The sequence below is a fragment of the Lutra lutra genome, chromosome 10 (genome assembly GCF_902655055.1).
Source record: "Lutra lutra chromosome 10, mLutLut1.2, whole genome shotgun sequence".
NCBI lineage: Eukaryota > Metazoa > Chordata > Mammalia > Carnivora > Mustelidae > Lutra > Lutra lutra.
In genome coordinates, this window is record NC_062287.1 from 111,784,630 (window position 1) to 111,809,964 (window position 25,335).

General features: G+C 56.6%; 1 protein-coding gene across 1 annotated transcript in view; it reads right to left on the reverse strand.

Moving 5' to 3' along the window:
• SHANK2 (SH3 and multiple ankyrin repeat domains 2) overlaps window positions 1-25,335 on the reverse strand; it is a 463,356-nt gene that overhangs the window by 325,949 nt on the left and 112,072 nt on the right. The window contains exon 9 of the mRNA XM_047692580.1: window positions 20,452-20,529. Within this exon, the coding sequence (XP_047548536.1) occupies window positions 20,452-20,529 (78 nt within the window). The remainder of the gene's footprint in view (window positions 1-20,451; window positions 20,530-25,335) is intronic.

The following is a 25,335-nucleotide window of genomic DNA, read 5'->3' on the forward strand; positions in this document are numbered from 1 at the left end:
TCAAATGAATCCTTGCAAAATCAACCCAGCCTTGGCTCAGCCCCAACTGCGACCGAATGAGGGTGAGAAGCCCCCGCGCTGTCTACCTTGTGAAAGACAGGATGACCCTCTCTGAAAGCAAAGAACATTATCTGGAGTGTCTATAGTTTTGTAAATCCATGCCATGCCTGGCATTCTATGAACAATCACTAATCATCCCCAGGGACAGTGCCCGGTGTTGGAAAACAAAGAGAAAACCCAGTCAACAGAAGCAGACCCATGGGTGGTGCAGACATGTGCATGAGTGGCTGAGAACTCGATGATAATCAATACCTTCCAGAAAATAAAGGAAAAACAAGAGAAAATATCTGAAAAGATGAATAATTCCATCAGAGAATTAGACACCCTAAAAAAGAATCAATTCAAGACCAAATGTGAGGCCTGAAACCACAAAAATCTTAAGAGAAAATGTCGTCTGTAATCTCTTAGATGTCAGGCTTAGCAACACATTTATGGATCTGTCCCCCAAGGCAAGGGAAACAAAAGCAAAAAATAAAGTGTTGGGACCACAGCGAAATGAGAAGCTCTTCACAGAGAAGGAACTCATCAACCAAACAAAAAGACAAGGTATGGAATGGACGAAGATATTTGCGAGGATGTAATTGATAAAGGGCTGATATTCTAAAGATATGAAGAACTTAAACAAATGAACACCAACCCCCCCCCCCAAAATAATTGGGTCAAAATGGGCAGAGGACCCAGATAGCCATTTCTCTAGAGAAGACATCCAGATGGCCAGCAGACACAGGAGAAGATGCTCTTATCAAGGAAGTAGAAATCAAAGCCACAATGAGATTCCACTTGACACTGTCAGAATGCTAGAATCAGAAAGATAAGAAACAACAGGTGTTGGCGAGGATGTGGAGGAAGGGGAACCTCGTGCACCACTGGTGGGAGGGCGAGCTGGGGTGGCCACTCTGGAGAACAGTATGGAGGTTCCTCAAAAATTCTTAAAAAGAAATACCCTATGATCCAGTCATTGCACTCCTGGGCATTTACCCAAAGAAAATGAAAACACGAATCTGAAAAGATCTATGCACGTCTATGTTTATTGGAGCATTATTTTAAATAGCCAAGACGTGGAAGCAACTCTGTGTCCACTGATGGATAAATGAACACAGACACACACACACACACACACACACACACACACAGGACTATTACTCAGCCATAAAAAAGGAGGCGATCTTGCCATTTGCAAGGGGGAAACAGAGGAGCCAGTGATGGAGGGCATTGATGCATGTGGGTATAAATTTCTAAATGTGTCACTGAAGCCGGGAGATGAAGAATAGAAAGCTGAGCTCGTGACATAAAAATAAGTGAATTACAATAAAATCTTCCTAGGCTTTCAGAATTATAAGCCAAACTAAAAGAAAGGATGAATTCGAAAAAGAAACCTGTACGCTACAGCTGCTAAGAGCTACAATATGTATCGTAGTCGCATAAACTGATCATAAGGGGACCCAGTCCCCAAAAGAGGCAAAACAACAACAGGCAATCTTCAAACTAATGGGTCAACATGTGCCAACGGGTGGTAAGAGCCATCAGATGTCGGAGGAGAAAGGCGGCAGGAGGAGCTGAGGGTCCCCCGAGCTCCCGGGAAAAGGTTGTGGGTTTGACAGTGAGGACGTATCAGGTTTTGGTGTGTTTTTCCCACTCGGGTGATTACCCGGATCCCCGACGTTCACCCCCATCCTTGAGCTCCTGGATCATCGTGTTTGAGCCCCGACTGGCTTCTCTTGGTGGTTCCTTTCCTTCCAGCCTTGGGCACCCAGCCTACGAGGAGGCAGACCCATCTGTCACTGGCCAGTGGGCATTCAGCAGGCCCCGAGACGCAGCCGTGAGCCCTGTGTCCACCCACAGTGGGGCTGCTGGCTACTTAGACGCCGCTGTCACCACGGGGAAGGAACGCCAGGTCTAGGGTGCTGCTTCCAGGGGTGCTCAGTCCAGCACCCGTCCCATTCCCACTCCCGACTTCACAGCTAAAGCATTTTCTAACCACCCAGAGGCCTCAGTGGGTGGCCAGGCCAGGAAGCTACAGCTGAGTTGGTACCCATACAGACCAGCTCTTCCTTTTTGGGATTCTGCTGAGGACACCGGACACCACGTCTCTTTCATGGTTTTCTCTCCTTCTGGATGGAGGCTTCAGGTGGGACTGCCTTACGAGGAGGCCAGGGTCTCCTTCGAAACATGGCACCGTAACTAGCAACTTGGAGCCTGGCTTACGTCTCCCCCAAATTCCAGGGCTTTGAGGACACAGAGACGGTGTCTTCTGTGGTTTCAGGGCATCGCCTGTCCCCAATCCTACAAGGTCAGCTGGACCTTCCGCCTCCCCCTGCCCCCCACCCCAGCACACAGGAGGGCAGCTTCTCGGCATAAGGAACTGAACACCCCACCCGCTCCAGCGGTTCCTCTCAGCTCCGCGCCGCCAGCCGGCAAGGAAGTGGGCAAAGCCCGCTCCAGAATGACGGTCTGCACCACAGAGGGAAGGTGTGTGGGGTTTCGCAGTGGCCCACTATTTTTATCTGCATGAATCAGCAGCCTTAAGCTGTTTCTGTCAAAGAAGCCAATGGGCAAATACCATGACACATTTCATCAGTGACTTTATGGATAAATATTTCAAAGGTATCTTGCGACACGGACGCTGCGCTGGGAAACACACGCGCTTTATCAAAGACCGCCCACCCGACGGAAGAACAGCTTTCTAGAACTTGTAGATGAGATACCTGATAGCTGTGGGAACCCCCTGGAGATCTTCAGGGTGCCCGCTAAGGAATGTGCAGGTTCATAAAATGTGTCTTTGGGTCTCTTCTGGGGTCCAAGCCCCACCCCGTGCACCTGCTGTCAACACCAGCAGAAACCTTGAAATGTCCTTTGCTAGGGCCAGAGACTTAAAACCTGGTCTGGAAAAAAACCCTGAGGCAGGTCGTTTCTCCCTCAGAGCGTCATGCCCGTGTTAGGGTTCAAGGAGAAAAGCAAACCCATCATCTGAGGGGCGCCTGGGAGGCTCTGTCGATTAAGCATCCGACTCTGGGTTTTGGCTCAGGTCGTGATCTTGAGGTCGTGAGATCGAGCCATGCGTCGGGCTCTGTGTTCAGCACGGAGTCTGCTTGGGACTCTCGCTCTCCCTCTGCCCTTCCCGCTTGTGCACTCGCTCACTCCCTCTCTCTTCTCCTTGTTCGCAGGAACTTTGTCCTATAAAGTCACGGTGATTTAGAGAATACTGAACAGGTGTTCCTAGGGTCCGCACAGGGCTAGGTCCTGACGCCTCTGTTCACAGTTCACGTCACAGGACTGGCTTGACGGGTGTTTCCGTGTAAGGACACCAGGTTTGATGCACACGGCTTGCTCACCGACGCAGACCTCACGGAAGCAGGCTGCAGCTCGGGCCTGCAGGGAGCTTCGCGGACGCGCGCGTTTCCGCCGTAAGCACCTTCCTGTGCTCAGCATCTCTACAGGGCTGGGGAGCACGACGCCTCAGGGCTGTTTTATGCAGTTAAACATCAACAAAGAACAGAGAAATGCAACAAAAAAAAAAAAGAAAAGGAAAGGAAAGAAACATGCTGCAGGATTTTATTTTGGGGTTACAAATAAATGTGAGCAGGAAATTCACAAATGCGGCGCCTACAAATAAGGAGACGGGTGGGAGGGGTCTGCAGCATCCCCTTCCCAAGCATCACTGACAAGACGGGGGGTATCCTCACTTCGTACCCCTCATCACCAGTCCCTGGTCTGTCTCCTGGGGTTCCGTCCCTGCCTGCAGGAGACAGAGAGGTGAACCAGCGGCTGGAATCTTCCGTGGCTGGCACACATCACATGCTTATTAAGACATCTCAGTATGTTACCTTCTCCGTTAAAAAAAAAAAAAAAAAAAGAGCCCAGAATCCAAAACAGACTCAGAAGAAACACATGGGAACAAAAGAGTCTTTGTACCGATTTTATAAACTGTGATACTTCCCACAGTGTTAAAATGAGTAAGAATCCCGGAGCACTGACTCTGAGTCCCATTGAAATATTCATGAAGATTCTGAACTCCGTCTTCAGAAGAGGTCGCACCATTACATGACCCGTGGAGCCCGTGCCGGCCTCCCTCCTGACCTGTGCCCTGGGTCATTTCACTGCCCGGCTTGAGAGCAGTCTGGCCACAGGGAGTAGGCCTGTCCTGTGGGACAGATGGATGTGGGCTGGAATGGGAGGGCTGAGGCCACCAGAGAGGGAAGCATGTAAGCCAGCGCAAGCTAAAGCACTTGAGACAGCATACTACCTCGGGAGGTGACGAGTTCCCCATCTCCGAAGGGGTTCAAACAAGGGAAGCTGAGGTCGTGAGGACATGATAATCGCTGCAGGCAGGGTCCAGGCGACCTTTGAGAACCTACAGCACCATGAGTCACGTGTCCAGATTCCCAGATGTCATAAAACCTGCTCTCCCCTATGAGGACGGCTCGGGCTCCACAATCCCTTCGTCACTTAGGAGAGACCCCAGGAATCACAGAACTCTCCCTTCCGCCCTGGGGCCCAAAGATGTCTAGAAGGCCAGGCCAGTCCCTTTGAAGGGAGAGGTCTGACAGCTGGGCGACAGCCGGAAGCCCATTCTGTGAAGCAGTAGCTCTCGGGCTGACCAGGCACGGAACACGGGCTTGAGCTCGGTACATTCGCTGAGATGGGAAACAGAGTGCGGTTGTCAGGGCAACGTCACCCTGAAAAGGGCCTTCCTGCAGAACGATCCCGCACACTCTCCTGCTGGCTTCCATCCAGACCGTGAGATCGGGTCTCAGAGCTCGGAACAGAGAAGACGGTACACGGTGTACAGGGAGTGCTTTGGTTTGAGGCTGGTCGCCGTGACGGCGGGGCATCTGAGGCGCTCTTTTCTCCAGGAGGAACCAGGTGCCCCCAGCAAGGCCTCATGGGGCAGAATCGGGACCAGAGAAGGAGCACATCACAGGACTGGTAGGACAGGTGCATGCCCAAGGTGGGCAGTGCTGGAGGGTGTGATGCAGCCCACGACCCTGAGCCCAGACTGGCAGCAGGTCCACCTTCCAGCCCCCACCACGCCTGTGCCGGAGGAAGGGGGGGAAAGACGGGCTGATGGGCGGTGCGGGTGACCGAGAGTGACAGCCCGTACCTCCCGGGTGGGCTGGCGGATGTGCGCAAGGACCCAGTCTAGCAGGACTCCGGGGCTGACACAGACCTGCAGAGTGAGAGCGCCGATGAAGCTTCTAGAACAGCAGGTACGAGGGACACCCACGAGAATGCGGGGTGCCCGAGACCCGCCACTTCTTCCATCTCTGTGTGACTCCCGCACTTGCACCCACGCTCGTTAGCGTGTATCGTAAAAAGCAAGTATGTCTCTGTGGAAAAGTCTGAGAGCTTCACGGAGGGCAGGACACCGGCGCTCACGCTGGGCTCGGCCCCAAGGAAGGTGCTCAGTGTCGCTGTGACACAGTAAGTACAGGCTTTGTCTCGGGGCTCCCGTGAGGACTCGGCGTGGGGACGGGAGTACGAGTGTCCCAGGACTGCTGTAATGAGGGACAGACACAGCAGCTTATGATGCACATTTCGTATCTGGTGGTTCCAGAGCCAGGAATCCCCACATCAAGGCGACATTAGGGCTGGATTCCCCGTGAAGCTGGGAGAGTCTGTTTCCGGGCCTTGTCCAATCTCCCACGGCTCGGCGCTCCTGAGCGCAACAGCCCCTCCTCTGTCCACGAGCCCAGCGGCCCCGCAGCGTCCATCAGCCCTTCTGACCTGTGCTTCCTCCCATGCGTCCTCTTGCTCTGCCCCTCCTGCCTTCCCTTCCGAGGCCACTTCTGATGACACGAGACCACCTAAGGAGCCCAGGACCGTCTCCCATTTCAAGACCCTCAGCTGAATCACACCTGAGAAGTGCCTCCTGCCACGACAGGGAGCACACTCAAGGGCTTGGGCGAGCAGGATGTAGACATTGTTGGGGGGGAGGCTCTCCTTGGCCTCCTGACACAAAGGCGGCCGTGGACCCTGCTCGCTACAGAGGAGCTGTCCGTGCCACCTGACAGGCACTGGGATGAGGACAGTGACAAGGATGCTGGTGGGGAGGGGGAGTGGAGGGGAGCACCAGAGTCAAGATCTTCGGCATCACGGGCCACACAGTCTGTATGGCGTCAACCCCGCTGCTGTCTCGCGAGAGCAACCATGGAGAAAACACAAGGAAGTGGGTGCAGCCGTGTTCCAATAAAACATTATTTACAGAGAGAAGGCAATGGGCCAGATGTGTCCAGATCTGCCAGCCTCTATGTCAGGTCTTCCGGGTTGCAGTCATTCCACCGCCGCCCAGACGAGGCTTAGACAGCCCTGCTCACCCCTGTGAGCAGTAGGGCCTCCCAGTGCAAGGGAAGCGGGTCCTTCCTTGCCCCGCGGACTCCGGCTCTGCCTCCTCTCTGCCATCTCAGCCGAAAGAGGTCTCCTCAGCCAGGTCTCCTCAGCCTGGACTCTGCGACAGAGATGAAACTGGGGCCCATTTTTCTGGTGTTGTCACAGGACGGTTGGAAGGGAAGCCACTGAAAGGGTGGGGACATTTGTTACCACCCGTAACTGAGTCTGAGCTGACTAATGCACATACTGAGGGCTAGTCATTGTTACTGCATGTTATTCTCGCTCTTTCCCAGGTACCCACCCTGGCTAGTGTGGGATGCCCAACGGGAACCCCCACATCACCACCACGCCAGGGAAGAGATGACTGGCTGCGGGGGCTGATTCTGTGATTCTCAGCGCGTCCAAAACAGCCAGCATGCGCAGAAGCCATCCACTGACTCCCCATGATGAAGTCATACTCCACCATGGAAAGGCACGAAGCACAGACACCTGCCACCATGTAGACAAGTCCCAAAAGCAGTATGCTGAGCGAGAGAAACCAGCCCCAGAGGGCCACATAGTGTAGACTCCATGGATAGGAGAGAGAGACCCACAGAGAAAGGAAGCAGGAGGGTGGATATCAGGCCCTGGGGTGAGGGGAGAATGGTGGGAAGGGTTTCTTTTGGGGGGTGCAAGCATTCTAACGTTCCTGGTGGCAGTGGTGGCTTGTATCTGTGACTAACGCCCCAAAACAGCCAACTGTACACATTCCATGGGGCGGGGGGTTGCACCGCCAGTGAATCGGTCTCAGTAAGGCTGTTTCAAAGACACACGTAAGCACCGAGCCCTGGGAAATCGAGGCCCGGGGCCACGGCCACTCCCCTCCCACAGCTCAGAGGGACAGCGTATGGGCTGCCTGGACCTCAGCCAGAGCTGGGCAGCTTGGCCACGGCAAGTCGGGACAAGGGGACTGAGATGCAGAATGATTATCTGGTTGGTGAGTTTTTTCCCAGGTGGTGACATCGTCACCAGTGACCGGGGGCAGTGTTTCTGGGCCATCTTTAACCTCACCTAGCCCTGTCGAAAGAAAACTAGGTGTCCTGACATGCCCCTATGTTAGGGGTCAGCTGCTGGCCCGTGGGGGCTATCAGAGTGTCACTGCGTGGGTCCCTGATTTTGAGAACCACTGTCTGATCCAGCCCCGCATCGGGCTCTCTGCTCCGCGGGGAGCCTGCTTCTCCCTCTCCCACGCCCCCTGCTTGTGTTCCCTCTCTCGCTGTTTCTCTCTGTCAAATAAATAAAATCTTTAAAAAAAAATAAAATAAAATAAAGGATGAAAAACCTCATCCATTTTCCTGAGCATAAACCCTGGGGAGTCAAACTTAGCATAACAAATATTGCTTTTTTAAAAACTTTGAGTCTTTCCGTGGGCAATATTTATTCGCCATTTCCATAAGCCCACTCGGAACTTCTTAGAATTACCATAATCTGTCTGACTCCGTATCTTCCACTGAAAACGTCTTCTTCCAGCGGAAACTGTGATGTTCTCGGAAGCACAGAAAGCATTTTGGGGACATCCGGTTCTGGGCAAACGCGCTGGTTCTGGCTTGCCGATGGATACCTTCCCGACGAGGACTAAGTTTCTTTGAGGAAACAGAGTCGCTGTCTCTCGCGAGGGTCACAGCAAAACCTCATTTCCAGACGTACCAGTTCTCTCAAACCGTAGCCTGTAGGACGCGAGGCCTCATCTCAGACTCTCCAGAAATGGGACGAATAAGGACTCTTCCAACTCAATTAGCGACAGAAACAACAGGGGCCTGCTGGGTCCCACGGCTGTGCTGTCCCGGCCAAGGGGCCGCGGACGTAGAGAACGCACCCCATGGCAAGCGGGACCCCCATCGCTGACTCTGGGCCCGTTTCCAGGAAACCAGTTCTATTTCCCACTAATTAGAGCCACTTGCCCCAGCCAGACCCTCCAAGACCCCACGTGGAGGCCACCTGCTAGAGAGGTGGGTGTCCGTGCTCCCCTTACATGCTGTCCCGGCGGGTGCCACACAAACAAAACTATCTGAACACACAGAGGACGTCATCTCACACCTGCGAGGATGGCAACCATATAAACCAAAGAAGAAACAAGGGCTGGTGAGGACGGGGAGAGCCCCTGAGGACGGGGATGTGGCGTGGTGCAGCCGCCACGAAAGAGGCCACATGGTCCCTCAGAAAAGGAACCACAGACTCGCCACGGGGCCCAGCAAGCCCACAGCTGGGGTGTCTACCGGCAGCGAAGGCAGGGCTTGGAGAACCTCCTGCTACCCGTGTTCACAGCAGCGTAATTCACAACACCCAAGCGGTGGGAGTGCCCGACGGTCTGGCCTTGGACAAATGGAACCATGAGACGTGGCCCGTCCACACACCATCACTCGGCCTTAGAAAGTACAGACATTTGACACCTGCTCCGGTGTGGACGGACTCTGGGGACATGATGCTCAGCGAATAAGGCGGACATGAAAGGACAAATATTGTAAGATCCCACGCATATGGGGTCTCTCGAGTCTCCAGATTCACGGGGACGGAGAGTGGACTGTGGGCGCCGGGGCCGGGGGAGGGATGGGGTCGGTGTCTCAGGGGAACAGAGAGTGGACAGTGGGCACCGGGGCCTGGGGAGAGATGGGAGTTGGTATCTCACGGGAACAGAGAGTGGACGGTGGGTGCTGGGGCAGGGGTAGGGATAGGGGTTGGTGTCTCAGGGGGACAGAGAGTGGATGGTGGGCTCCGGGGTTGGGGGAGGGATGAGGGTTGGTGTCTCAGGGGGACAGAGAGTGGACGGTGGGTGCTGGGGCTGGATGGGAGTCAATGTCTCAGGGGAACAGGGAGTGGACAGTGGGCACTGGTGCTGTGGGAGGGACAGGGGTCAGGGTCTCAGGGGGACAGAGGTTCCATTTGGGATGGTGGAAAGTTCTGGAGACACACAGCGGGGATGGCTGCACCACAGTGTGAATGCACTCAGTGCCCCTGAACTCTGCATCTAAAAATAGCTAAAGTGGTGATTTCCACATTATGTAAATTTTACCACGATTGAAAGGAATATCTAAGTTCTCTTGAAAAGCAAGAAGATCTGGCGACATCATGTGTGTTTTACCACGAGTTCTGAAAAGCACACATGAAATAGCAAACATACACCCCAGATACTCACTTCTTCGTGTAGATCCAGAGTCTGTCCGTAGCCCCCTGCTGCACGTCGCAGGGGCCAAGTGCGTCCCCTCCCCCTGCTCGCTCTGCCCCCGCCCCACCTCCCCCTGCTCGCTCTGCCCCCCGCCCCACCTCCCCCTGCTCGCTCTGCCCCCCGCCCCACCTGCACCTGCTCGCTCTGCCACCACCGTCCCAGGCTTCCCAACCCGAGAAGTGACCCTTTCCACCCACTTTCGTGCATCGGAGTGAAGTCACTCGGCATCCAGACGTCAGATGAGGTGTGCTCCTGGGGAAGCCTGCCGTGCCCCAGACGACAGGACCCCCAGACGGCCTCACCTGGAGCTGTGCACCCCCCACCACCGTATTTTATCAAACACAGATGACACAGTGCCTGATGCTCACTTCCAACGACGGACGAGGCCGCCCATACGCCTTCCCCAGCACGACTGGTTTCAAACACCACGGATGACACGGTGACAGGGGAGCAGGGAGCCCCTGAGGACAGGTGAGACACAGCCGTCACCAAGTGGTTGGCAGCATGACCTACCGGGGGAGCCGCTGGGGGCTCCCGGAGGGAGCAGGGGCCGGTCCTGCGGCGCGTCCTCGGGTCTCACAGACACGCGGGAGGCTTCGGCTAAGTATTTGTTGAGCCTGAGATGGACCTGGAACCTCAGGTGAGTGTCAGGGCCGCTGGCTGGAAGGGGAACCCTCATAGGTCCCACCCACGTAAAAGCCGGTTCCCCAGCAGTAAGAACCTCAAGGTGGGCCCTGCCAGGGGACACACGGCATCTGCAGGAAGTCTGTGTCGCATGGGTGGGCAAGCGGTCCTTTGTGCTTGCCAGAGAGCCCTGGGGGTCCCACAGAGCCCGCCGGCTCTAGAGAACCAGGAGTGGAGACGGGGCTCAGCTCCCGGCAAAGCGGATTATATGGTAATCTACCCTAAACGCCCATGGGTAAGTATTCTGCAGGGACACAGGACATCCCCATGATGGGCAGAGCCGCCCCCAGATGAGCAGTGTGAGGTTTGGAGAGGCGAGGTCAGTCAGGAGACAAGACCAGTCATTTGAGCCAGCAGGCTTAACTTCTAGAACTTTCCGTTCTTAAGCTGCCTGCATCTTGCTGCAGAACAGAGCAGCAGAGCCCCTCCCGGACCTGGGAGAGGCTTGGGCAGCCTGTGCCGGTCACCCTATCACCTTCCCCCGTGTCCTCCCAGCCCAACGGCTGGGCTTATGGTCCCATTTCGCAGATGGAGGAACGGAGTCTCACATGAGTGTGTGGCCCCACAAACGTGGTCAGCCGGGAGCCAGAGCGAGAACCTCAGCCAGGCCCCTGGGCTCGGGGCCCCATGGGGCCATCCAGAGTCCATCCCGGAAGGTCACCCACGTTTCTAACACCCTAAAACCTACGGCCGTGACCGGTTCTGTTCCGCCTGGCCGTGAGGATGCAAACTTAGTCTTTAGTCTTTCATGTCACCGACGAGCACACGTCTCTGCCTGAGCTGGGCGCTCGGCTTCAATGGAGACACGAGTCACAGACACTGCCCCAGACAGCGCTTGTCCAAGACGAGAACGCCCGCGGAGAGGCAGCTCGAGAACGCTTGGGGAGCCCGAGTCCTGGAGCGCACCGCATCCTCGTCCTGAGGTCTTTCTTCGGGACGCCGGTGGGCGTCTTCAGCTGGACCCCAAATTGTGCGTTGCTCTCAGTAAAGCTTGGACTTGGAGCCCCTACCGTGCAAAGCCGGGGTGTCCCACCAGGGCCCGCACCCCATCCCAGAGGCACCGGTGGACCCACACGTGGGCCTCACTCCAGGACCCCGAGGGGTGACTCTTGCACTAAGGGAGCCCAGTGTGGCCTCACTAACGTCAGCACGGGTGGGGACAGCTCCCTCGTGCATGAAGGGCATTCTTGAAATGCCAGGTCTCTGGAGCTCATTCCTAAATATTACACAAACAAACAAAAAACCCAACAGAGAAGAATCCCCGTCCTAACACCAACCTGAGGGCCACCACCTGCCATTAAAGCCACGGACGACAGGAGTAGGGCCACCACACGCTTCGCTGTTGATTTCTCTACGTTGCTCGCAATCCCGGGGCTTCTGGGGACCACGCCGGCAGGTGGAAGCCCCAGGGGAAACCGTTCTCAGCACAGAGGGAGACGGCGAGAGCCGGCCAGGTCAGTGATGGCCGGGCATCGCCCCTCCGTGGACCTACCTGCCCCCGACACGCAACCCTACAGAAGAGGGGGCAGACGCTGTGAGCAAATGAACTCTGTGAAGACCCCAAATGGCCGGGAAATCACAGTGGCACCCCGGTGGTCCCCAACAGGACCCAGCCAGTGAGGAACCTCGTGGAACCTCACTGAAGGAAAGTCATTCCTCATTTGCAAGCCGCTCCTCGGGCTCCCGTCCCCTCCCTGGGATTTCTCGACTGGCCTGGCCTGTCTGGAAATGCTGCCGGTAGCTACAGCGTCTCAGTCTGTAGCAGGAGACGGACGCCCTGTGCCACCCAAACCCCGGTTCTCCACTCAGCGCTGGGACGTGACCGCAGGCAGCCCCGGACAGGCTGCGATACTGTGTGGAGGGACTGGGCTTCATCAAGGTCATGGGGTCGATGCTGCTTATGCCCAGAAGGAAAGCTGAAAATCACCCAATAGCCGACCCCCGGAGGCATCCACACGGAGAGGAGAACCAGGGATGGGGAGCGCATACATCGCCTACAAGTCCCTAAGCCGAGCGGCAATGAGAAAACGTGCCCCCGAAATCAGAACTGGGAACCCCCAGCTTTTCACTGAGATCTGCGGACCGGCTCTACAGAGGACCCACCTGGGCAGACCCTCAGGTCCCGAATGAGGCTCACCTCCCCCACCCAGAGGGGCTTCAGATGGGGGACAGGAGGCCACATCATCATCAGTCCCCTGCTGTGTCCCCAACCCTATATAATGTCCTCAGCGCCCAGGGAGCTGGGGTGGCCGGCTGCCATGGACGACCCAGGCACCAGCACGTTCTTGAAAACGGCTTTCTTCTGGGCACATGGACTCTGTCCTGGGACTGGGTGTAACTGTGACCCAAGTTCTATGCCCAGGCCGTGCGTGGGGACAGTAGGGACCCTCGGCCATGGCGAGCCTGGTGCTGGGAGCTGCTCGGAGGACGCCCGTGTCTCCCCCGTGGGCCCCGAAGAGGCGGGCAAGCATGACGGGGAAGGCAGGGCTTGGGGAAACCACGTCTGGGCCGAGACACAGGGTTGTCCCTGTTTGACTCAGGAGCTATTTCAGGAACACAAAACCACTTGTTGGGTTAACCAAAAACGCAGTTTGGGGGAGACAATCTCACGAAAACTTCATGCAGAGTGTATGGCCCAGGGCCTGTGGCAGCCACACTTTATGTTGGCGTACGCGTGCGTGTGTGTGTGTGTGTGTGTGTGTGTGCACACGCATGTGAGCGTATGTCTGCCCCTCCGTGTCCTAGTGCACATCACCTCCTCACTCGTCCATTCAATGTGCCCCGCCCTGGCCCCCTTGTGCTCCCCCAAGGTCCGGGTTGCTAGAAGGTTCTTTCTGACCCTGTTGGAAGACCCTGGCTCAGGCTCAGAGAGAGGGACTCAGGGTGTGAGGTCGGCAGGGTCCCCACAAGCGGGGTCACACAGGCCTGGCAGGTCATGGAACATCAAACCAGTGCTCCCAGTTACAGCCCCATCTGCATCCTCAACACAGCGGAGCCTCCACGAGACCTCGCTGGCCCCCAGCGCTTTCCACTGCAGGCAGGTAGGGGGGAGTCTCCCCACGCTGTCAGGACAGTAGTCACAGACCCACCTGCTTCTGGGTTCCCTAATTCTCTGGACTTCTGTCTTCTCCCTTCCTGGTGCTGAGGACTGCTGGCCATGACTCCTGCGAGGTCACAAACCAGGGGAAGGTGCTCACCATCTTTCCGGACCCTCACACACATCCGCCTGGGGGGCGAGCATGCTTTACTCAGCTCAGGGAGAGCAGTGGCGGCAGACAGACCCTTCTGGGCCCCACTCCGGCCCTGCCCCCTTCTCCCCTGCCTGGCGCCCATGGTGCATTCTCGGGGGCACCCTTGGGGCTCTAGGAGTCTGACCTCAAGCAGCTCTTTCCCAGCCTTGCTCCCCATCATCACGATCCCTTCCGCCATCTTGCTCAATTAATCAGTTAATCAGGAAACTCTCCGTCCTGGCCCCAAACAGGTCCCAGTCACAGAGCACCCTTCCCCCACACTCCCACTCGCGCCACCGCACCCCGTGGTGCAGACGTAAAGAAACAAGGCTGACCAGCCAGGCTGACCAACCATCACTTCCAGAACAGTGCGGTCCAACACGGCGGGTGCCGAGACCCTGGAGAACAAGGGACCAAACCTAAATTTTATTTGATTGCAATTAAATTTAAGGAGCTGCATGCGTGCTGTGGACTATTTTATTGAATCCAGAATCCTCGCTAACACTCTGTGAGATTTCCTCTACGTTGCTCACCTCCCGATGGCAACATCTGATTGTCGCATGGGATGGTGACTGCTGTTGGACAGGTTAGTGTTCACGTTACAGTCTCCTTCCGTGGTTGCCTCCGCACATCTGACTCAGTCAAACCCCAGGTCCGGGCGTGTCATGTGCCCGTTCTTGAGTCTGACTTCCTGGCTTGGGCGCTGGTCTCTGCCCAGCCCTGACTCCTGGCTCACTGGCTTCCTTGCTGCTCTAAAATAGACCAGGTGCACTGTGACCCCAGGGCCTTTGCATGTGCTGTTCCAGACCCTGGAAGGCTCCCCCACAGGGACGCTGAATGGCCCACTTTCCCCCTGCCTCTTTCTCAGTCTCTGCTCATTGTCCAAGGTCACGCGAGGTGCCAGTCATGAAAGACCCTCCCCCATGTCTCTCCTTACTTCAATGTTCTTCACGTTATTCACCAACCCGGACGTGTAATGTGTCTCTCCCTTTCCTTGTGAATCACCAGTCCGGTCGGCGTGTACCCCTGACAACAGGGGTGTTGTTTTGCTCACCGGCGTGTTTCCCAGCACCCAGAACAGAGTGTGGGAACTCTGTGTGCTGCCTGAAATAATGAACTGGAAACCCAATTGTTCTCGTCACAGAGATGCCGTGTTCCAGCCCAAACATTTCCACTCACCCAGGTCTCCAGACCCGAATCTAGAAATACAATTCCCACGTGCTTATTTCTATGGAACACAGAGTCTGAATCCCAGATAAAATTTCCAGAAAAACTGGAGAGAAAATGTGTAACAATGAATGGCCTGCCCAACTGCTCACCCTATGCAGGGGTGATGGGCTGCAGGGCGTGGAGGGGGCCCGGCCAGGCCACAGAGTGGACAAGGTGGGCCGCGGTGAGCAGGGAGGGGTGGGGGAGTGCCGTGGCAGCTGGAGGGCCCGCACCTTCCTAAGGGGCAGGGGTCCCCAGCTCCAGCCAGCTCCAGCCAGATGCCAACTCACACAAAGTCTGCCTTTCCTAATTTTTCAAGGGAAGCTGGAAGACTGAATTTTTATACAAAATTCCTGGATATTTAAATGTTGTCAAAGGATTTCATTCTTTTTAAAAACTCTGAGCAGGCCGTCGTCAGACGCTCTGGGGTGAGATTCACCCTCTGGACAGCACGTGGTTAACAGTCCAGGAACAGCAGATTCCAGCCACAGGGCAAGTGAGAGCAGGTGCCGTGTGCCCTCCACACGATGCAGGGGGTCCCAAGCTGTGAGGCAGGTACCCACGGCACCCAGGTCCCGCCTCGGTGAGCTGCTGCTGAACATGCCAGACAGACACACCACCAGAAGAAAAGAGAAATGGAAACAGTATTTGGTTTGACAGAAAAAATAGCTTTTTGTCATTCACCATGGCCAGGGCCGAGCTGAAACTGACGAAACCTCCATCATCTGCAAGGGTCCTGGGGCCACTTCTCCCAGAACATGCGTGGTGGGGAGTGAGGAATGAGGGGGAAGCCTCCAGCCTCTGATGTCCCCAGGCGTGGCGTCCCCTGGCATGTGTCCCGGTACCCTCAGCTGTGGCTCCAGCCCTGCTCCCCACCCCAGGGGGCCAGCCTGCTCCCAATAGGGGACTGCTGAAGACAGCAGGCCACACCCATAGCACCCTCAGATCTCCCCCTGCGGAGTGCCACTCCCCACCCCTACCCCCCTTAACTGTTGTACTTATCCCAGACGAGTGGCTCATAACAGCAGGAACTGGTCCTCCCCCCACCTGGAGGCCAGAAGTCTAAAACCCAGGTGTGGGCAGGGCCGAGCTCCCTCCAGAGGCACTGGGGGAGGCTCCTTCCTGCTCCTCCAGCTGCTAGGGCTCCAGGCATGCCCAGCTGTGTCCGGGTCCCCTCAGCATGGCCTCTGTGGTCACGTAGCCCCTCTTCCGTGCATCTGTGTGTCTGCGCGTTTAATGCCGCCTTCCCCTAACTGGGTAATTTCTCAGTGTACACTCCCATCACCTGCGGCATGAAAGACGGCACGACGGGGGAGGTCCTGTGCCTCCTCAGCATGGAGCATGAGGTCACGGGGAGACAGAACTGTCCTGACCGTGCTCTGAAACCCGCGTGGACTTCCACGCCACGAGCTACTCGCGAGCAGGTTGGGCTCTGAGTCACTAAACAAAGAAACAGATCAGAAACGTGCCCAGAGGGTCAGGAAGAGAGGTGCCCACTGAGTGCACTTACTCGGCTTCCCAGAAAACGTGCAACAGCGGACCAGACGTCCCTACAGGGTCAGACCGCCTTTGTCATGGGCCTGGCCTCCCGCCCAGGGCAGCTGCTTCATGAGAGCAAGATTAGCACAGAGAGCACGTGGTCCCCGGCAGGGCGCCCAGCACACCGGCTCAGATCATGCGCGACTGGGAGGATGGGTCCTCCCCTCTGTCTACACCACGGAATGAGTGAGTGCGACGTGAGCTCCATGCCAAGTGCACCAGACGTGGGGCCTGAAAGGCGACAGTCTCGGCTTCAGAAAAGACACAGGTCACTTTGGTGAGCTCAGAGCTCCCCTGGGGGACGTGCAAGGCCAGGAACCATCGGGGGATTCACGGAGTGCAGAGCTCGAAGACACAGAACCATCATGAGACAGAATTTGCAGGCATCTGCATGTGGGGTAGCCATACCCTGGGGTTTAAAACTCAGTTCCTCGTTTCCTGCTTTGGCCTCTCTCCGGCTTCTACGTCGAGTGCAGTGGTCGAGGACGATCACAGGGTCTGGCGGGAGCACGAGGCGAGGGAGGAGCCCCAGGAGGAAGGCTCCGTGGCAGGCGGGGCAGAGAACTGTGCCCACTGGAAGGCAGGCCACGCCACGGCCACTGTGCTCCCCTGTACGAGAGGATTCCACGCCACGGCCTCTGTCCTTCCTGCCCGCCTGCCCTCACGCTTCCCGCCTGCATAAGCATCGGATGCTGGACCTCCAAAGGCCTCGCCGTCCATGTCCCCGGCTCACCATTCCCCGCACTTCTCCGCAGCTGGATGTCCGAGCAGCAGCTGCTGAACGCAGCCAGGGGACAAGAGAAACACGACACACACCAGGGAGAAAGGCCGCCCCTCCCCATCTGCACACCGGGTGCTGGGAGCAAAGCTGGGGAATACCCCGGGAGCCCCTTTCGGGAGGGAGGGAGGGAGGATTCATCCATCCCCCCGTGTGTCAGCCCGAGTCCTACAGGGAACAGACCAGGAGGACGTGTGCACGCGCGTGTGTGTACACACAATTAAGAGATTATTTTCAGGCACTGGACAGTGTGAATATGGAGGCTGTAAGTTCACGGTTTGTAGGACAGGCCGGCAAGCTGGGAACTCAGGCAGACTTTCGTGACATCTTGAGGCCGAGTTTTGTCTTCTTTGGGAAACCTGTTTGTTGTTCCCGTGAAGGCTTCCGGCCAATCAGAGGCCGCCCATGCACACGACGGAGGGTTCATCTCCTTTAAGACGTTAAGTTAACCACAGCAAGAAAACACGGTCACAGCCACACCCGCACGAGGGTTTGATCGGACGGCTGGGGGCGCCTCGCCGAGCTCGCCCCGCACACCGGCCGCTGCGGCTGCCCCAGCTCTCCCCGGCTGCCTGCACTCCCCCCTCACGCGGACCTTCTCCGTCTTCAGACTTCTTTCCATTCTGTTTTCAGAATCAAGATCCGTTTGGTTTTTTGCTTTGTTCCCTTAGACTAATGATCCAAAGCACAGAGGATCCCTGATGTTCCTTCCGTGCTGGGACACAAGATACGCCACACGAAGAGGGAGGGGTCCCCTTCACCCGGGATGCCAGAGCGCCGGACTGGAGGTCAGGAGGCTGGAGACCACGGACATGGCCACTCACTTCATTCGCATTCCCATGCCTCCATCCCTGCAGAACTCCATTTTGCCTATAAATTAGGAATAAATATTCCTACCCCATCGGATTGTTGAATATCAAATGAGAACATCCAGAAGAGCATTTGTGAGCTTTACACTTCTGGGCAACAGGAAGGATTCATCATTATTGCTGCCATCACCGCCATCACCACCACTGTCATCACCATGACCATCATCAACATCATCACTTCATAGGTGAATTTTCGCCCCACGAAAATCCAATCTGTGAGATCTTAACCCCCAGTATGTCAGTATCTGGAGACGGAGTTTTGGGTGGTGATTAGGGTTAAGTGTGGTCGTAAGGGTGGGGCCCCAACAGACGGAACTGTTTCCACGAGGAGGGGATGAGACGGCAGGAAGCCCCCCACACACATGGAGGAAAGAAAGGCCAGTGATCGTTCGCCGTCTGTTTGCCATGACGAGAGGCCTCATCAGAAGCTACATTTGTTGGCACCTGGACCTTAGACTTTTAGCCTCCAAAACTTCGAGAAATAAATGTCCGTCACTTACGCCTCACAGCCTGTGTTCTGCTGTGGCTGCTCGAGCTGACCAAGGCACCCCTCGCCATCAGGATCACTGCCTAAAACACACCCAAGGAACAGTGTAGGAGCCTCTTCTCTCCTCTTCCTTCTCCTTACAAAATCATCTCTCTTGGGATTCTCCAATGCCCGCAGGCACCAAGATTCCTAGAGGGCTTCTCAGAACCCGGAGCACAAAGCCCTGCCCTTGACTTTCTGACTCGGTTGGGCTGGGAGGCTGGGGTTGCATATCAGCATTTTCTCTCCGGTCCTAAAGTGTTGATGCTGCGTTTGGGTGAAACCATTAAGCAAATGCTTGGCCACATGAACTCGTGAGATGGTCCCAGATTTCTTAGAACGGCAGCCAAGGAGCCCGAGCATTTTGCACGGAGCTGCCTGACCCTCTTCAACAACGCGGCGAGCCAGCATTCCCGCACACTCGACAGGGAGGGACTCCTGTTCCGAATCGGGGAAGCGGGCACCGTGACTGGGGAGAGCCAGCACGGCGCAGGTGGGGATCCGCGGGCTGGATCCCATCTCCCAATCACTGCAGCACGGGAAGGCAGGAGACACGGGCGACGGAACCAGGCCCCCGCATCCGAGCAGGCGGCCGGGCTTGGACACCGCCTGTGACGTGAGCACACCTCGCAGGCCACAAGGTCCCATCGTTCAGCCGCACCGTGCGTCACTGCCTTCCAGAACCATCTGGGCGCTTGAGCAACGATCCCAATACAGACAGACAGCCTCGTGCTGGAGCGGGTGCGGCACCCCCGCTGGGAGCGTGAAGACCTCCCACAGAAGGGGGCCCCCAGCAAGGCGGTCACTGCCTGGGGTGATGGTTTAGCCGGGGCACCAACGGGGAAGGCCACCTATGTGCCGTCTGTCCCAGGTGCCCTGCGTGGCTGCTTCCGTGGAGTGCCAAGTGGGGGCCACAGGGCATTGCCCCAGAGGGTCAGAAACGGCCCTTCTATATGACCCAAGGGCTTCCCGTGGGTCAAAGGGCATTAGCTGTCCTTTTTAAGAAATTTCAACAATGTTTTCACTTAAAAATAAAAGAGGACCAAAGAAATGTATGATTTAGTGGCAAAAAAAATACTTAACCAAGACTACCATTGAGCCACAGCAAAGCCCGAAGGGGCAGACGTGGCCATAAAGAAGTAGCAGGCGCCTCTCATCACTGCTGGCCCAGGGAACATGTCCCTGGAGAGTAACCTCAGACTTTCCAGACCCACGAACAAACCAGAAAGTCATGACTATGAGCCATTTTGCTCTAACTGCCTGAAACTCCTGAGATTCGAAACCACAGTCCAGGCCACCATGACGGCGAACCAACGAAACGTTGAACGGTGGTTATGAGACGTTTGGCCCGTTCTCAAGACATCAGACCCGTACTTGTTAGTAATGCCTCAGAAGCGTATTAGGAAAACCATCCACGCATGTCAGCTCTAAATTAAAGACCCCTCTTGGCTCAGGAAGATGTAAAAATTACTTCCAAATAGAAATGACACTTGGATTCTCGGTCAGGCGGAAATACTGGACAGTCCGGAGGGTCAGAGAGCGTTGCCTTAACTTCAACGCATTAGCCAAAGAAATTCGTTTCCACCCTAAACCATCGGGTCACCTGCATCGAAATCAGGTGAGCCCCGTGTCCCCATGATGGGACCCGGACTCTACCACAATTCAAATACAACTAGGACGGCAGCTTTGCGCTGTACAGTGGGGCGCCGTGCCGACGCTGGGCCGGAGCTACTCCCCAGCATTCGGGGACCGCAGGCTCCATGGGGGTGCCAGGTGACCACAGGCCGCCTCCCCAAGACAGAGTCATGAAGGCCTTTCCGGAGCTGCCTCCTCCAAGCTCCCACCAAGACGAAACGCCATGGTAAACAGCAGACTGAGACGTGTCCACAGCTCCAGCGTGAAGAAGGGACGATGGCGCCACGGGCACAGGTGCCATCCCCAGCGAGCCAGGCCCCCCTGGCGCCCAGCACCCAGTCCGTGCGGAACCCTGCAGCCCCGGGGGGCGCCGGCTCCGAGAGTCCCCTTACCTGGAATGGGGTCTGGCTGTTGTAGTTCTTCTGCTCTTTGTTCCCGCCCCGGAAGAGCAGCACTCGGGCACAGCTGTCCTGCGGACGGAAGAGAGAAACCTGTTTGCGGGTTGGGGCACAGACAGGCTCCACCACACCAGCTCAGAGACCCAGCACCCAGGGAACCGGGGACATGCCCATGTGAGGTCCCCAGGGGCACCTCTGGTCATCGGGGCTGCGAGGAGGAGGGCAAAGGGCCCTGCTCCCTACCGGGTGAGGTTTAACTCTCGCAAACTCTCTGGACGACCTGGCGGAATCCATGTGCACGTCTAACCCGGGCACCCAGCTCTGTAAGACCGTGGGCCACAGAATGATGTCTTGTGCTTGTGAGAAGATATGCGACGGGAAATACCGGAAGGAAAACCCAACAAGAAAGAGAAAACCTGGAGGCAGCATTAATGTTCTGACAGAAAGGACAGTGGGAATGCATTCTAGAACATTCTTCGTCTAGAAGGCTGTAGGGAAAAACAAGGGAGATCCACAAACCTGCAAAGAAATACAAGAACTTCCAAGCAGGAAACACAGACTTTCCAAGTAGAAAGTCTCAGAACAATAATAAAGCATAACTTCGCTTACGTTTAAAAGCCTCACGGGGGTGAGCAAGCAGCCGCTAAGCCCCCCAGCTGCCATTCCGAGCGGGAGTGGCCCGGCCACTTGGAACCAGGGCCCCAGAGCCCTCCAGGACCCTGCTTCTGCAAGCCCTTACCGACGTCCTGTACAGCCCCGTGATGACGCCCGCCGGAAAGTCCCATCAGAAGCGCAAGAATAAATCCTCACCAGGCGCCGCCACTCCTGGCCTCCCAGGTGGGTGCCAGGCCGGGGCCCTCCCCGCAGGGGAAGACGGTCAACACACCCGGGACACGGTCCATCACTCTCAGAATTACCAGACTCCACGTGCGCGTCACGTCCCAGAGCTGTCTCAAAATTAAAGGGCAATGGTTTGCTTGGCCTGGTAACAATTATACCTTGTGTGGGCGCACATGCGTGTGCAAGTGTGTGTGTGTGTGTGTGTGTGCGTGCATGCAGAAGTGTGTATAGGCCCTTGTATGTAGGAATGTGTGTACCCATGTGTGCGGGTGTGTGTGTAGCCCTGTGAGTATGTATGTTTGGGGGCGGGTGTGGGTAGGCATGTGTGGGCACACATGTGTGTAGGTGTGTATGTACACACTTGTGTATGCAGGCATGTGTGTATCCACATGTGTGGGGTGGGTGGTATGGGTGCACATGTATGCAGGGATGGGTGTACAGGTGTGCCTGCGCATGTGTCTGTGGGCGTGTGTGTAGGCACTTGTATGCAGGCATGTGTGTCTGCAGACATGTGTGTAGGCACGTGTGAACACATGTGTATGAGTGCAGGCATGTGTGCGCTGCCATCCAGCGTTCCCGCTAGGGGGGGACAGGAGGCCCATTCTGTAGACAAGGTAACGGAGCTCCAGAAAGGTTACATGGAAAACCACAGCTTCGGAAAGGGAGCACGAGACAACACTGTGACCCCAGAGCAGTGGCCACAGGGGGGCTGGCGGTGCCCCGTGTGGCTGCCGGCCACCGAGATGCTCCCGGAGGAGCCTCGTCTGTGACACACCGAGCTGCATCTCCAACCGCTTACACAAGCCAGTCGAGTATAGATGGAGAAGAGTCTGCATTTTCCGTTTCGAGAGCCAAAGTGTCAGGAAGAGTACTGTTCCCACTGCCAATTATCTTCTTGGCAACATTTCCAGAGACGTTAAGAGAACTACCCGAGCCTCCCCGCTCCACGAGGATCTCCAAGCTTGCCCTGTCCCCAGCCAGGCGGCCATGCCACTGGGTCACCACCTCCTGCAGGAGCCCAGACGCACCACATTCACTGTACACGCGCAGACGCAGACCAGAAAGCACATTCATTCACGCACACAGCTAGTCAGTACGCAGCGACAGCCAGGCCGGGTACCACTCTGGCCCCAGGGACGCCGAGCCAACATGTGCCAGAGAGTGAGGGCAGGTGGTCAGGGGAGCCCCCACTCCCCCAGGAGCGGGTCCAGAAGCCTGCCCAAGCCGGGTGACAACTGGAGGACGTGTTCCCAGCACAGGGAACAGCCAGGGCCCTGGTGTAGGCTGCAGGCGGCAGGGGTGCAGCGGCAGGGCCCGCGGAGCGGTGTGGGGGTGCTCCCATCTGCAGGGTGGAACGTCAGTCTGGGGTCTGCAGAAGACGCATCAGAGAGAGGCAAGCCGGGAGGGACGGCCAGTCGGGGGTGAGGGTGGCGGTGTGTGGCCCTCGCAAGGGCAGGAGGGGCAGGGGGAGCCGGGATCCCTGGGATGGAGGACTGTGAGGAGCAGGACGGGAGCCTGGACTCCAGGAAGCTGCGGAGGGAAGGGGGCTACTCACACGGTCTGGGGGAGCCATCTACATGGTTTCTACAAGGCCTGTTGGCCGGGCAGGGGCCCCACTGGCAAAGCTCAGAGCAGAGGTGTTTCCTAGAAGGTGCCAAGGCCACAGAGAGACCTGCCTGAGGTCACCATGGGAGAGAATGTGGACTGTGGGGGTGGCTGGCTGCCCCAAGCAGGAGGGATGGAAGCCTGACGGGGTGGCAGGTGGGGAAAGCTTGTGGGAGGCCCCAGGGGAGGTCAGCGGGGTTGGACACAAGCGAATGGGCAGACAGAGGAGGAGGTGGGAGATGTGGGGGAACAGATGCGGACTATGGGCGTGCCCTGAACGGCCCCATCACCGACAGAGCCTGGGTTTTCATGCTGGATGTCCACGTCCCACCCAGGGCTCTCATCTCCATGGCACGGAGGTGACGCCCCAACACGATTTACCAAATACTCCCGATTAGTGGGGAGCTCATTTCCAGTTTGCACTGTCCCGACACACGCCTGTGAGGAGAGGAGGTGACATGCCGCCGTCGGTGAAGAGGCAAGGCAGGGGCGGGAAGACGGACATCACCGGAGCTGCCCCTGAAGGCCACACCCAGTGCTCTGGACCACGGCGCCTGTGCCTAACCTGCGCCCATGGGAGCCCCGTCCCCACCCCAGCCAAGGGTCACGGAATGTGTCCCCATAGCCTCAGGGCAAAGACACAGGGCAGGTTGGAAGCCCAGCCTCCACCTCCTGACCCACAGGAGAGAATGTCAACCAACAGCAGCCACCGAAGGCTCCCCGGGGATCTACAGGGAAAGACCATGTGGACGCCCTCCTTCCACGAGACACACTCCCCAAGTGCTCCCGAGGATGATGACCCCTGATGGCCCTGGGGAGGCAGCCCCCGTGCTGACAGGTGCTCCGCAGACACCAGAAGGGCCACAGCGACGCAGCCTGTCTCTTCTTACCTTGGGCCTCACTGGAACCAGGAGCAGGGTTTGTTTCTCATCCTCCCCACAAACCGGCCAGGCCCACTAACCTTTGAGATGTAAGACTCCCTCCCTTCCTTCATTATCCAAGCCAGAAAAAAAATACCGGGCTGCCTCCCTCCCTCTGGGCCTCCAGAAAAGCCAGAGAGAGGATGAGGGGCCTGGCAGATTAGACACGATTTGCTGCTTACAATCAAAGCCCTAATTAGCGGGTTTCATAAGAGAAGAGAATATTCTGGTCTGTGTATTTTATTAGAAATGTGCAGATGAGGCCTGCCTAAAACTAATAAAACACACACGCATCAAATCCATAAATCTGGCTGCTTTTAGATTTAACAAGGAGAGGTGTGGCAAGGTGAATTAGCAGAAGCAGGACCATCATCACCATCAGCACCAGCACCATCAGCACCGTCATCATCACTGCCATCACCAACATCAGCACCATCAGTACCATCACCACCGCCATCATCACCACCACCATCAGCACCAGCACCATCATCACCGTCATCATCACTGCCATCACCAACATCAGCACCATCATCACCTCACCACCAATGCCATCATCATCACCATCACCACCACCATCATCATCATCAACACCAACATGACCATCACTACCATCACCATCAACACCATCACCACCATCACCATCCTACCATCATCATCACCAGCACCATCCCCATCATCACCATCATCATCATGACCATCACCACCAACACCATCAGCACCATCATCACCACCATCATCACTGCCATCACCAACATCAGCACCATCAGTACCATCACCACCACCACCACCATCACCACCATCACCATCAACACCATCACCACCATGACCATCACCACCAGCACCATCCTACCATCATCATCACCATTACTACCATTATCACTACCACCATGACCACCATTACTGCTACCCTTTACCAAGCATGCACTGTGTGGCAGACACACCGTATGTTTGTTTTCTATTTTAATCCTCTTAGCAACCCTGGCAGTTAGGTAGAATTATGCCTACAGTATAGATGGGAGAATTCACTGTCCCAGAGTTTGCCCCAGACAACACAACAAGGTCACGTTCTCAGCCATGTGGAGCCCGGACTGCCATGCATCCCTGTGCTGCAAGCCCACCTCCCTGCTGCTGTACCTTCCCCTGAATCCTGTTCTGACTTCACTGCACTGCATCCCCACCCCTGGAGCAGTGCCTTTCTCACGAGGATCTCCCAGAGTGCCCTGTATGTGTGCCTTCTGACACCCCTTCCTCTAGAAGTTGCAAAGGGATTCCTCCAGTAGGCGCAGAGCCTGGCCTGCTGCCGCCGCGTGACACACACATGCACAAAAGAGGAGCTCCACCCATGGGTGACGTGGGAGGACAGGGCTCTGGCTAGGGACAATGGGCAGTGTGTGCTGGACGTGGAGAGGACAGGGCTCCCTGTGGCCTAGACCCCGACCTTACTGTGTTGTTCATCATGCTGCAGAGGATGGTCACACAGCCCAGAGAAGCAGCAGGCAGATCCTGGGACCCT